The sequence below is a fragment of the Nothoprocta perdicaria genome, unplaced genomic scaffold (assembly GCF_003342845.1).
Source record: "Nothoprocta perdicaria isolate Ctin4 unplaced genomic scaffold, notPer1 scaffold_63, whole genome shotgun sequence".
In the NCBI taxonomy this organism is placed as follows: domain Eukaryota; kingdom Metazoa; phylum Chordata; class Aves; order Tinamiformes; family Tinamidae; genus Nothoprocta; species Nothoprocta perdicaria.
Genome location: NW_020455899.1, coordinates 2,247,009 through 2,259,151, shown reverse-complemented (window position 1 = coordinate 2,259,151; position 12,143 = coordinate 2,247,009). Strand labels below are relative to the sequence as shown.

The 12,143-nt window shown below is 44.5% G+C and overlaps 1 protein-coding gene across 2 annotated transcripts in view; it reads right to left on the bottom strand.

Annotated features, from left to right (window-relative positions):
- Positions 1-1,124: 1,124 nt before the first annotated feature.
- ABCA1 (ATP binding cassette subfamily A member 1) overlaps positions 1,125-12,143 on the bottom strand; it is a 72,514-nt gene continuing 61,495 nt past the window's right edge. For both annotated transcript variants that reach the window (XM_026049921.1, XM_026049922.1), the window contains exons 37-50: positions 10,742-10,919; positions 9,789-9,904; positions 9,558-9,702; positions 8,397-8,520; positions 7,613-7,742; positions 7,385-7,505; positions 7,147-7,209; positions 6,559-6,665; positions 6,017-6,158; positions 5,175-5,309; positions 4,377-4,480; positions 4,180-4,272; positions 3,766-4,009; positions 1,125-3,130 (exon numbers count right to left, since the gene is read on the bottom strand). In XM_026049921.1, coding sequence (XP_025905706.1) covers positions 2,990-3,130; positions 3,766-4,009; positions 4,180-4,272; positions 4,377-4,480; positions 5,175-5,309; positions 6,017-6,158; positions 6,559-6,665; positions 7,147-7,209; positions 7,385-7,505; positions 7,613-7,742; positions 8,397-8,520; positions 9,558-9,702; positions 9,789-9,904; positions 10,742-10,919 — 1,843 coding nt within the window. In that variant the 3' untranslated portion in view covers positions 1,125-2,989. The remainder of the gene's footprint in view (positions 3,131-3,765; positions 4,010-4,179; positions 4,273-4,376; positions 4,481-5,174; positions 5,310-6,016; positions 6,159-6,558; positions 6,666-7,146; positions 7,210-7,384; positions 7,506-7,612; positions 7,743-8,396; positions 8,521-9,557; positions 9,703-9,788; positions 9,905-10,741; positions 10,920-12,143) is intronic.

Sequence of the window (12,143 nt, the reverse complement as noted above, 5' to 3'; positions counted from 1 at the left end):
TTAACCATGGGGGAAAATACAACTCCTTACCAAAGTACAAATGTACTACAAAGAGGGATGTAAAATTTCAACAGGTATGATGTTTAAAATAAGTTAATACCTCAGTGCAGTTTCATTATCAAGAGTGGTTCATAATCATACTGAGCGGGGCTCGRGTCATTTTTCCTGATGCACAACTCTAGGGCTAAGGGAACGGTTGTCAGAAATTATTTCAGTAACTAATCAGCATGCGAGAATGTGCTGTCTGTGTCCAGTATGGCTAAAAAGAAACGGGACCAAATAGTCATGAAATAGCTCAGACTTTGAGTCACAGGGCAAGAGGAATTAAGAATCTTTTTCTGGCAGGCTAAGGAAAAATGCTGATATTGTAACTGTTATTTCCTGCTAATCAGTCACTCACACAAGCAGTTAGGAAGAGCCTGCTGTCCTTTTAGACCCCAATCTGAATCCTCCCGTAACTCTCTCTCATTCTGCATATGCCAGTTCTGCGCTCTGCAAAACTGAAGCCCTTCGTTCCATTGTCTGTGCAGAAATTGTGACTTCCGATCTGATTTGTGCTCTCATTTTAGCAGTGATGTCCTCAATACACACCATTGGTTTCACTGATACCCATAACAGATACATGCTGTTTCTTTCACTGATTCCACAGCAGGCAACCTGTGAAAGAGAAGTCACAGCTGCAGGATTAGCCCAACCATTCGGTAATGGTTCTGCACCTGGAAGTCCTGTGCATTCAAGACCCTATACTCATCAGCATGGTGTGAGGATGCCATAAAGGTAGTAACAGAGTACACTCTAAATGAGGTATACCGATCCCCATTTCTCTTTACGAGGTATACTGATCCCCATTTTTCTCCTTTCACTGTAAGGTATACCAATCCCCATTTTTCTCCTTTTACTATGAGGTATACAATCCCCATTTCTCTTTCTCTCTCTCCCCCTTAGCAACATATTCTATGGGGAAAAAAAAAAGGGGTATGAAAAAGGCACTTCAGTAGAGCTGTAATAAGCTCGTACTTCATCCCGAGGCAGGATCCAGTGGGGACTGGGAACTTGTGCAAAAATATTTAACTGTTTACGTATTAAAAATGCTGAGTTGGTTGGTGTTACCACATATATCCAGAAATACATGATTATTATTCTTCAGGCACACTCTAGCCCCTTCACTGTTCGTGGGGCTGCTGCAGGCATTTAAAGAAGAAAACGGTCAGTGACTCCTATTTATGGTGGAGCGGCACTGAGAACATATTGTGGAGCTTGAACAGGTACTTAAGGCAGAGGCAAAACCTACACAGGGATAATGCAGGATCTGCTCTTGGGTCCTGCCACATTACTGAATGTATTTCTGAATACAGGAGCAACACACATGGGCTCGTGTGTATATTAATGAAAGCATATTCCCCCATGACTGTGGAAAAATCAACAAGAATTGGCTGTCCTCACCACAGTCTCCCCTCTAATCTTCTTTGTAAAACATTTTTTCTTCTTTTTTTTAGGGAAATTGATCAACATAATTACACTAGTATTACTTGTAACTGCACTACTACTTTGAACTACCTTGTTCTTCAAAGGAAAATTTACTGAAACAGTTTCTCACAAGAACAAGAGTATATTCTCCAGTTAGGGATCACCTGATGACTGAAACTACACTGTGCTACAGAAGTAGAAACCTGCACATTAATCTAATGTTATATCAGTTTCCAAGTAGGAAAATTTTAGGTGAACAACTTACAGTAATTCCAGATAGTGGTTGATTGCTGGAGCCTGGAACTTACACAGATCATAAATGTAGCTATCACTGAATGGAGAGAATGAGAGCATAGCATCGCAGGCATAATGTAAAGGAATACTGTGGCTACAAAGATCAACTGAAAGCACTTTCAATCCCTAATTATGCTACCTACCTATTTAAAGACATATAAATAATACTGTTAAAAAAAAAAATCTACATCTCATTTCTAGTTTTATCTGGCAAAGCCAGAAATGGCAACTTACTTGTGCTAAGCAATAACTTCAGATGATGGGTACCTTTCTGGTGCGAAGCAGGGGTTAAAGAGCAGACATTACGTATCTGAGTGATGTCTTATGATTTAGCATTTGCTCTTGGCATTAGCAGCTTGTACAACCAGTGAGTTTGCTGCTGTGGTCCAAACCCTAGATCTGCTTGTCACCCACTTCCTTCCACTAGGTGTTCATGCAGCTGCTGCAGTACCTCAGAGGAGCAGGAGAGTACTTGACTACACAAAAAACCCTAGTCAGAGTAGGTTATTGGTTTTGATGCTGGTGGGACAATCCTGTGCATTTGCAGGGTTCACAGTTCTGCATATCACCACTCAGTGAAGTAGATGATAAGAGACAGGCCATCGTGTCCATACAACCCATCTGCACAGTACAGCTTTGTGGCCTCAGATTTATCCCCATATGACCTACACCAGTCCAGGAAAAGCAGATGGTCAGGTCACTTTTCACAAAATAAGGCCACAAGACTGTGTTATTTGGTGACTTTTCTTGCCACTGACTGTTTTGGTGCATTCATTGCCAGCAATGGATATAGCACCAGGTAATCCCCATTCCTGACATGAATGTTTTCAAGAGCAAAACATGCATGTCTTTAAAATATCAATAAATAACCACTGGCCAAGTTTCCTCAATTAACTAATTTTGCAACCCTAGGAAAAATATACTGTATAGGACAAGATACAGTATGGTTGAAAGCCCACAGCATCTGGTGGGTGCTTTACCACAGCTTCACAGAGTTATACTGTAATGAGCTAACTTCAAGTCTTTCACTTGAGAACAGTACAGGACAACGACTCCACGAGGCACGGCCTCCATAAAGGAATTTTGTTTTCTTTGCATTGAATTGCGTTGCATTGAATGGTTATCAGTAGAGTGTCCAGTTTCTCTGCTGCTAGCTTCTTCCTTGGTAGTATCATACCCATGCAAAGGCAGTCTGCATTCTGCTCATCATTTCTTTGCTGAAATTGACTTACACGCAACTTTCTTTCACCTTCTCATCTTGCAGAAAGGAATTAAGGATTGCAATATCTACCACAGTCTGGTTTTTGTGCAATGACAGGTCCTTAGTGTGGTCGTCGTCGCTTTGGTCCTTAGCAAAATTTACAAATACCTACAAGAGAAAAGGCCATGTCACAAATCGCTCTAGATTTTGATTAATTGATGGCATTTTATACCCCGGGCATGTCTGGATTAGTCCTAGAGTTCAGAACTAATTGTAAAATAAATAGGGCTTTGATCCCATAAACAAAWTACAGTATTACCGAATTCTCCAAAGCAACTGCCTACGAATCTTCTAATTATGTGATAAAGAGGGGGAAAAAAAAAAACTCTTTTCATCATAAAGGTTCCAAAGTTGTCCTTAGTTTTCTGTGGGGAAGAGACAGAGATACTGAGAACTTGTTCTCTCTGGTAACTTTCACATTCTGAAAAAAATTGCTTTATTTTCACTATCAGATAAAATGATGAACACCGGGATAAGGGATGGCCCAGAACAGGTATGCAGGAACAGCCATTCTAGGGGAATAAAGACATTTCTAAAAATCTAACCCCGAGAACATTCCCAAAGATGTTGCAGCATGCAAGTCTTTAAACTTACTTGCTCATGGCTTAACTCATCCCTTTGGTCAGCCATACAAGTTGGGCTCACTTTGCCGAAATGCTTTCTTAAGATAGCGTCTGTAAGTTGGTGGATTGATTTCTGTTCTACTGGAAGGTGTTTTGTCACACAGGCTCCTAGAAACTTACTTGGTCAAGAGTGGTCTGAGAAACGGAGTAGTCTTCTATGTGGAGTCTCTTTTTGTTCTGGGAAAGGATGCTAAATATTCTGGCCAGGGACGATGGTGAAGAAGGAAGCTGGTACTGAAGCATATTCCGATGCTTTTCCTTCAGGACACTTCCAGGGAAAGCAAGCCCAAAGAATTCCTCAACCGGCTTCAGGTCTGGGTTTGCCCCTGCAATTCTCACCACGATGGTGTAACCATCTCCAAAYCTGTAGACAAGAGGGACAGCACAGTTTAGGTAAGTGGCTTTGAAAAAGAAACAGAACTTAAAATCCCGCAGCTTCCCTGTAGCCAGAAAGCAAAAGGAATGCTGTGTGTGAAAACAGCACTGATCTGTCGTGCACCACAACTCTGTGGTGCAAAAGGAAAGCAGACTTACCTGTTCTTCAGGTGCTGGACGCTGCCCAGGCACCTGAAGCGCCCATTGACCATTATGGCCATCCGCGTGCACAGGGCTTCGCATTCTTCCATGCTGTAAGCACAAAGGACCTCRTTAGCACCACACGCAGCTCAGCAGCCAACAACACAACCCCAGCACAGAGAAGCGGGGAGCGACACAGCCAGGTTGCTACATGCCTGTGAGATGTGAGCACCACAGATCTCCCCTCCTTGATGACACTCAGAGCGCAGTTCCACAGGAAACGGCGTGCTTTGGGATCCATCCCTGTGGTTGGCTCGTCCTGCAACATGGGCAAGAAATACCAGCTTAGGCTGCTGCACTCTATGGATAAAAAGAGCCTCATCTCTGAATTGACCTTGCCATTCTCATTATGCACGCTGGAGAACTTGGACATCCTGAGTACTTCTTGTTTTTCAAGAATGGAAAAGTAGTTCATGCTCCAGATTTTAAATTAGGTAACATCTATTTAAGATTTGAGAAGTACTGCTTATTCTGTAATTATGTTGAAATAATCCAGTTCTAGAGCAAGTTAAATTCAATAAGCTCAAGATTAAACTACTTTTCCTATATTACAAACTTCAGTAAGCTTTAGATTTTTCCATTTCCAAATTTCACAGAATTATTAGAAACACTGGGCTGATTCTTGAGGGCAGAAAAGCCATACTCGTTTTGAAGTGCATAAATCCTAATAGCAGTGCTCTGGTGCTGAACATGCTGTAATGGCTGGTAGTCTGGCAATAATATCTGAGCCCCCCACTTCTCCAGCTAATCTGCAGGAATTGAAGCCTGGAGGCATGTTATTGTTTGACCCTACATTTAAACAGGAAATCCTTAGCTACATATATTCTTTGCTCACATTTAAGTGACTGATGATGTATTTAAATGCTAGCTGGCCATCAAGTACCCAGTCTTCACTCAGACGTCATTTCTGCTTTTCGGTGGGGTATCTTAACATGCCAATCCTGCAGACTCACCAGGAAGACCACCGGAGGGCCTCCAATGAGGGCAATTGCAGTGGAGAGTTTGCGCCTGTTGCCCCCGCTGTAGTTCCCTGCGTATTTTTCTCCGTATTTCACGAGGCCCAGTTTCCGAATGGCCCATTCGCCAACCTGCAAGAGAGAGCAGACCGCMTCTTGGAACCCAGCACCTCCGCACTGCCATTCTCCTTGGAAGCTCTGGGACACCACAGCTCAGTGGTGTTCGTAACCCTGCCAACTAGCCCAAGACAATGAAAAGCATCTAACAGGGGTGACTCAGTTGCTATTTGGATCCCGCTCAGCACCGGGACCCTTCCCATATGGGGCTTGCAGGAACATAGTGCAGAGGAACCCCATGCTGGATATCGAAATAGTGGTATTTTAATGGTACAGTGGGATCATTTGGAAAGATACAGCAGCCACTGTGAAGCTTGTTATACTCGATTACATGTATTTCCTCTATTTTCTTCTTTGGGGAAGCAACTCTTGACAGTAAGTGAAGTTCAGCATGAATTGCAGCTCCCCAGCACTTGAACTTCTAAATAAAACGAACTGTTCAGTGGGAAAGTGCATCCAATAGGAGAATGCAGGGTCCAAAATACCAGACTTTCCCTCTAGTACAACTTGCCAGGCTGCACTGACAGAAAAAAAAAAAAAAAAAACGAAAACAAAAAGCCTTGATTTTAGTTTCCCTTGGAAGAAAATGGGGCCATACTTCACCAGGTGATACCTTCAGCAGGTGTCCAGAGCATCACTGCAGTGTGTGTGTGCCCAGGCCTCCCTGCATGTTTGCAGGAATGACTGGTTACGGGGTGATCTATGCTCCCTGTTCCCTTTACCTTGCAGACTTCTTTCTCTGGGACCCCTCTCAAGAGCGCGAAGAACTCCAGATGCTCTCGTCCCGTCAGCAGATCATTAACAGCGTCAAACTGTGGGCAGTAGCCCATGTTCTGGTGGACTTCTTGGATGTTCGACAAGATACTGCAAGAGAAAAATGGCCTTTGTTAGGATTTTACAAAGTGTACACGGCCATTTTAGGTAATAAAAGAAAGAAGATGAACTGGTGGTTTTGGAATTCCTGGACCAAAAAAATATATGGGATCCTCAAAGTGTATATGTGCAAAATCTGTTGTTTCAAAATGTGCTGTTTAAGCCCGATGGGCGCAGATATTCAGAAGTGACTATTAGATTAAGTACACTTTCCAAGGCAACTGAAGCACTTTACTAGACTCTGTGAAGACCTGAAGCAGATGCCTCAATTTCAAAAAGGCAGAAATTTGGTGGAATTTATACCTGCTGGAGGTGGAACCAAAGCTGTGAAAGGTGGATGACAAAACAGCCAATGATTTTATCTGACACAAGGCAGAGGAAAGATGTTCACCTGTTTCCTTTCAGGAAAGCTTCTCCTCCTGTCACGTCTGTGTCACCAGTTAACATCTTGAATGTGGATGACTTGCCAGCACCATTTACTCCCAGGAGCCCAAAGCACTGGAGATATAGAATAACAGTGTGTCTGAGAGAAGGCTTCATCTACAGAGTTTCCACCACTGACTGGGACGTGCCAGATAGCAGGGAATGTGCTCAACCTCCAGGACAGCTGGAAGGAGTCCACAAAAGCCTGGATTCCTGCAGCTTCCAAAGGTTCCTCTTCAGTGAATTTTCAAAATACACTTCTGATCTCTCTTTTCAAGCATATGAGCTTGACATGAGCCCATGGACTGCTGTATTACCACCACAGTATATCTGGGCCAAATGCTGGAGGGTACTGTTACTTGTCCTCTGGTCCAGACACTGATAAATTCACTATCCTCCTTAAAATAAAAGAGGGACTGGCCCAGAAACTGCTTAAGCTATCAAGCCCTTCTCTTCACTGCAAGCTGATTTCTGATCCCACTCTGCCACCATCATATTTTACTTCTCTTACATACCACAGTAATAGCAAGGCAGTAAGTGTGACAAATAAGCTTACCTCTCCAGGGGGGATTCCAACACAGATCCGATCAACTGCTGGTTTTCGCTTCATTCTGTAAATCTGAAACCAGAAAAATGATAAAAACATGCAAAATAGAACTCCAGAACCATACATATTCCGCAATCTAGAATTGCTCCAGTTTTGTTCACTAAACCCCTCTGAATGAGGCCCCTGTCAAAGTGCAGGGCTCTGTGCCAACAAGGCTTGGAGACAAATGCACAACTCTTGCTGTTACCTTGGTCAGCTCCTTGATTTCCAGTATGTCACTCTGTCCTCCGCCACTGATTATCCTCTGTCTCTCTCTGGTTACATCCTCATCTTCATCGTTCACAGGAGGCAGCTTGGCATAGACAGGCCTGCAGAGGGCAACATGATGAAGCATTAACAGAAGAACCACCTAGTTCATGGCAGACCTGCCTGTCTTCACCTGCTTGCAGTGGCAAAAGGGAGCAGAACAACCCACCTGGGTTTGATGAAGAACCTGTACTGGATGAGCACGGTGATGATGAAGAAGACTACACCCTCGACCGCCATGGCAAAGAGGTTCCTCCCCACCAGGTCCCATGACAGAGGAGACACAAAGCGGTTCTCTCCTGGCAGGGTGAGATGAAGAGCACAGTCATTTTTCAGGTGAGATGAAGAGCACAGCCACTTTTGGGAGCAAAGGGTTGGCACTTCTACCTGGAGAGACTTCTACCTTCCTTTGGGCATGGAGGCAAGTGCAGTCATGCATGGGACCACACRTGAGGTTATTTCTTACTGTAGCCAAGTTGGGACTGGATAAGTGTTCTTAGGAAGAGGTTACTCAAGCCAAGAGACCACGTAGTGTGCCAAAGGAAAGCCGGGCTACCTTGTACAGGGAGGTAGTCAAGCACAAAAGAAGACTTCTGCCTTGCACTGGCTGTAAAGCCCAGAAAAAAAGATCCAGTTCTCCAGAATCTCAGTCACTTCTGCTCAGCTTAATAATCTCATCTATGCAGTTTAGGTATTTTTTAATTAATGCCCATATAACTCAAAAATCCAAGCATGTAACTGCCAGACCCTCTTCAGTCCTCCTTAATTTTAATGGGACAGGTGTGAAAATCTGCCAGCTTTGATCAAATCTCTGCAGCAAACAGCACCTTCAGTTACTGATAAGTGAACTGATAAGTTCAGTTACTCCCCTCAGAGGAGCAAGTGATGCTCATCTGGGGCAGACTTCAGCTTTCTCTGCTCTGTTCAGGCCACTGTGTCTGTCCTTCACTTACCAAACCTCTCCAGAGCATCAGCCATAGCCTGGTTTTTCACCATGTCAATGAGTCCTCGCCCCAGGCAGAAGTGGGGAAAGATGAGGAAGACTGACTTCAGGATGTCATTGATGTTGTTCAGTTTCTGTTAAGACAAAACCAAGTGCCAGTGAGCCATCTCAGCAAGCAGCATCCAGCGTCTGCTGAGTGTGATCTGTACTGCAACTAGCAAAAGCATGAGGACTAAAAATGCTCCTCCCAGTCGGTGTAAGGAGCCCTGTGGACAGTCAATGATCCCTCCAAACACTGACAGTCTAAAAAGGCAAATGATGAAATGATGGGCTAAAAAGGCTGAGAAGGACAAAAGCTGTGCTTGCACAGGCTGGCCATCTCAGTGACTGCATGTAGTTCCTTCTCTAGCGAGATAAGGTCAAGCCACTATGTGATGCCCCACTCCTCCTCCATTTTATTTCAGTTTTTGCCTCCAAYTTCCAAGCAAACATCTGTTGGCTTTCTTTATCATCCAGCCCACTGAGCTAAGACAAGCCCTGGCACAGAAATGATCATTGCCAGGTACTGCCTATTCACCCTCACACTAAGTGGTAAAGCTGACATGCTAGTCCCACAGGGTTCCTCACCCCACCTCCACACACAGCATTCCCCATCAATATGTGCCATGTTGCACACAGGGATGAGGAGAATTTGCACCATCCTTGTTAAGTGTTTGGCCTTCGAAAATACCAAGTGAGGTGCATCTGTTCCCAACACAGTCAAGGGAGAGATAGTCACCTCTGAAGACACAATTGAGGGCAGCTACACTGAATCTTTGAAATGGTCTGCAGCTGCCAGAGACTGTCCCTCATGAGGAAYACACGGAAAATCCCATTTAAACATAAGGAAAAAGGGGTTTTCAGTCTTCGGGATGATTGAACAAACACTGGAACAYGCTGCCCAAAGGGTAGGCCTGCAGAGTCTCTGTCTTTGGAGATATCCAAAACCTGAACGAATTAGGTCCTGGGCAACAATGTCTAGTTGACACTGCTTTGAGCAGCAAGGTTAGTTTAGACAATCTCCAACTCGAACCATTCTGTTCTGGGGAACTATCTAGCAAGGGTAACATGGTGCCAACACAGAGCGAGTTGTTGGTGACCCTGGCAGTGACAAGCTCCTGGTGCCACTCACATTATTAGTGAAGAGCTCCAGGACAAAGGTGGCCACGCTGCCATTGATGCCAATGAAGAGATTCACGCTGGTCAGTACCACATATGCTGTGCTGGGGATTTTGAACACGAAGGAGGCTGGGTACATGAGAGGGGTGATCGACCACCTGCCAAAAGGAAAGGCAGCAACATTCAGACCAGCACTTCCCCAACCTAAGTGCCTCCCCAATCAAGCCTGTGAGAAGTCTCTTACCCATAGAGAAGCAAAAGAAGGGCCAGCACAGGCAGGTTGGAGGAGGACACATAGGACTTCTGCTGGAAGCAGATGAAGATGATGATAACAAGTGTCGCTGGAACAATGTAGTTGCACTGCAAAGTGAAAGAATATGGTTTCACATTCGTTTCCACAAGCCTATCAATCAGAAGCATCCTTCTTCCCCAAAACAGTGGTTTTCAACATTCTTCAGTGTTTTCAGAGCTGCTTCCAATGGGAGACACTCTGAGGAGTGTTATGCATATAAAATATAGCAGCCTATACATGTGTTTACATTTTTTTGGTCCCTCTAGAGGTAGATAGATTCACAGAGGTTTTGAACACCACAGGCTGCAAAACCCTGCTTTGAATGGAGCAGAGCRAGTGGTTGCAGAGGCATTATTTGGGAGGACCAGTATTTTAAAGTGCCATAATAAATATAGATGATGGAGCTCACAGTCACTCCACATCCTTTTCCATTTTCCTTTTCCCAACCATTGCCTTAAGAAAGCACATGCAGAAGATATAAGCACAGTTGTTATTCTCTGCTCTAATGMAGTGCCCATTAGCTCCAACAGTACTTTGCACCTCATTCTGTAATGAACAGAATGCAGGACAGTCCTTGACAGCCTTACCGACAATGAAAAGCTAAGTGTTTCAGAGAAAACTGACAGATAGAGAGGGAAAATCTCAAGGTCTCCCAGAAGTTCAGAAGSTTCTCAGATTCACATCTCAGCTCCTCTGCTAGCCTCCATCAACTGTACTGTCACATCATGCATTCCTCACCATGACTTGCATGCTGAAGGACAAAATGCTTGCTTTTCAGTACCCCTATAAGTAGTGTGTATGTCTAAACGTCCACCTAACACTGGGCATGGGACTGGTAGCTGCCTTGGCTTACAGCAAAGCTGACTTGTCTGTCTCATAGTGATATAGTGTAGTCCTGCCCTTACCATATCCCAGACAAAGTTGGCCAGCCAGTAGATGACTGGCTTCACCCCACTGATGAACTGCAAGTGTTTGGCCTTGCTGACGCGTTCCTGGATGAGGAAGACCACAAAGCTGGCAGGAACAAAGGACATGGCRAAGATGACACAGATGGAGACTAGGACATCCACAGACGTGGTCATCCTGCACAAAAGAGAACAGAAAGAAAGTGCTTGTATGCTTGGGCTCTCTTCCTGGAGGTGAGGCAGCTCGTACAGGGCACTACAGAAACCGGGTCCCTTCTGCTGCCCTTATTTTTCATACTGAAGGATGATGGTACCAGGCTTAACTGCAGAGCTGTGGAACAGCACGAATGTGMAGACCTGTTGGTGTCTCAAGCACTGCACCACAATGTTTAGGTCGTCAGTAGTGATTGAGCACAACGCTCCACCTCCTGCCATTCTTTTGTTACWTTATTTCCCATTTAATTTATATACATATATTTATTTTCCATTTTTTAGCCTGTCATCTGCCACTGCCATGGTAGAAGATCTGAAGGAGGTACCTATACACCTACATAGCTTATGAGCCCAAGCCGGTTTGCGACAGTAGTGAATTAGTCAGTGGCTCGATGGCATGGTGAAAACCCTGAGCATTACAGTGAACAAAACCAAACAGGACTCATCACTGGCTTTTAGTCAACTGCAGCCACCTCAGAACAAGAGGGTGACCATTCCCCTGGTGAGCCCATATTCCTCAGCCTTTTAGAATATGGCTGAGAGAGAAATGAGTGGTTACATAGCTTAAGTTCCTCAAGGAGAACATTAAAAGTTTATGAAGTTACTAAAAATTACAGAGAACTTAGAGGGGATCAGAGACAGCAGAAAATCTGCACAGCARTAAGAAACATGGGGCCATGGGGCCATGTCTACAAAGCAAATAGGTTCCCTTTAGCTCTGTGACCAAGGAGGAGAATGAGYGCAAGCAATTGATTCTTTGGAGGAATATTGCTGAAGCCTAGAAATGCAGAGGTGGTAAAGTCAACAGGGCAGGCTGTTTGTATTCACGGGCTGTTTGTATTTGTGGGGCAAAGCTGATCATATTTGCACCAACTATGAGAAACCTCATAGATTTCTAGACTTCTAGAGCCCTGGCAAAACCAGTGTTCTCTGTGTGCTTTGGTGTGTAAGCTCCTTTGAGACATCAGGGATAAATTAGAGTTCCCAGTGATGGGAATGCCCAAATTTCAGARTGTAGCAGCAGTGCTGTTCAACAACAAAAGCTCAACATCAGCAACCTGCCTAAACCACAGTATACAAAGGCAGGGATGGTAACGCTCAAATGAAACATGTTGCTGACTGTCCACCAATGGGTTTGTAGYGGGACTGTGACATTCTCCATGTCACCCGATGAGCCCCAACCCACCCG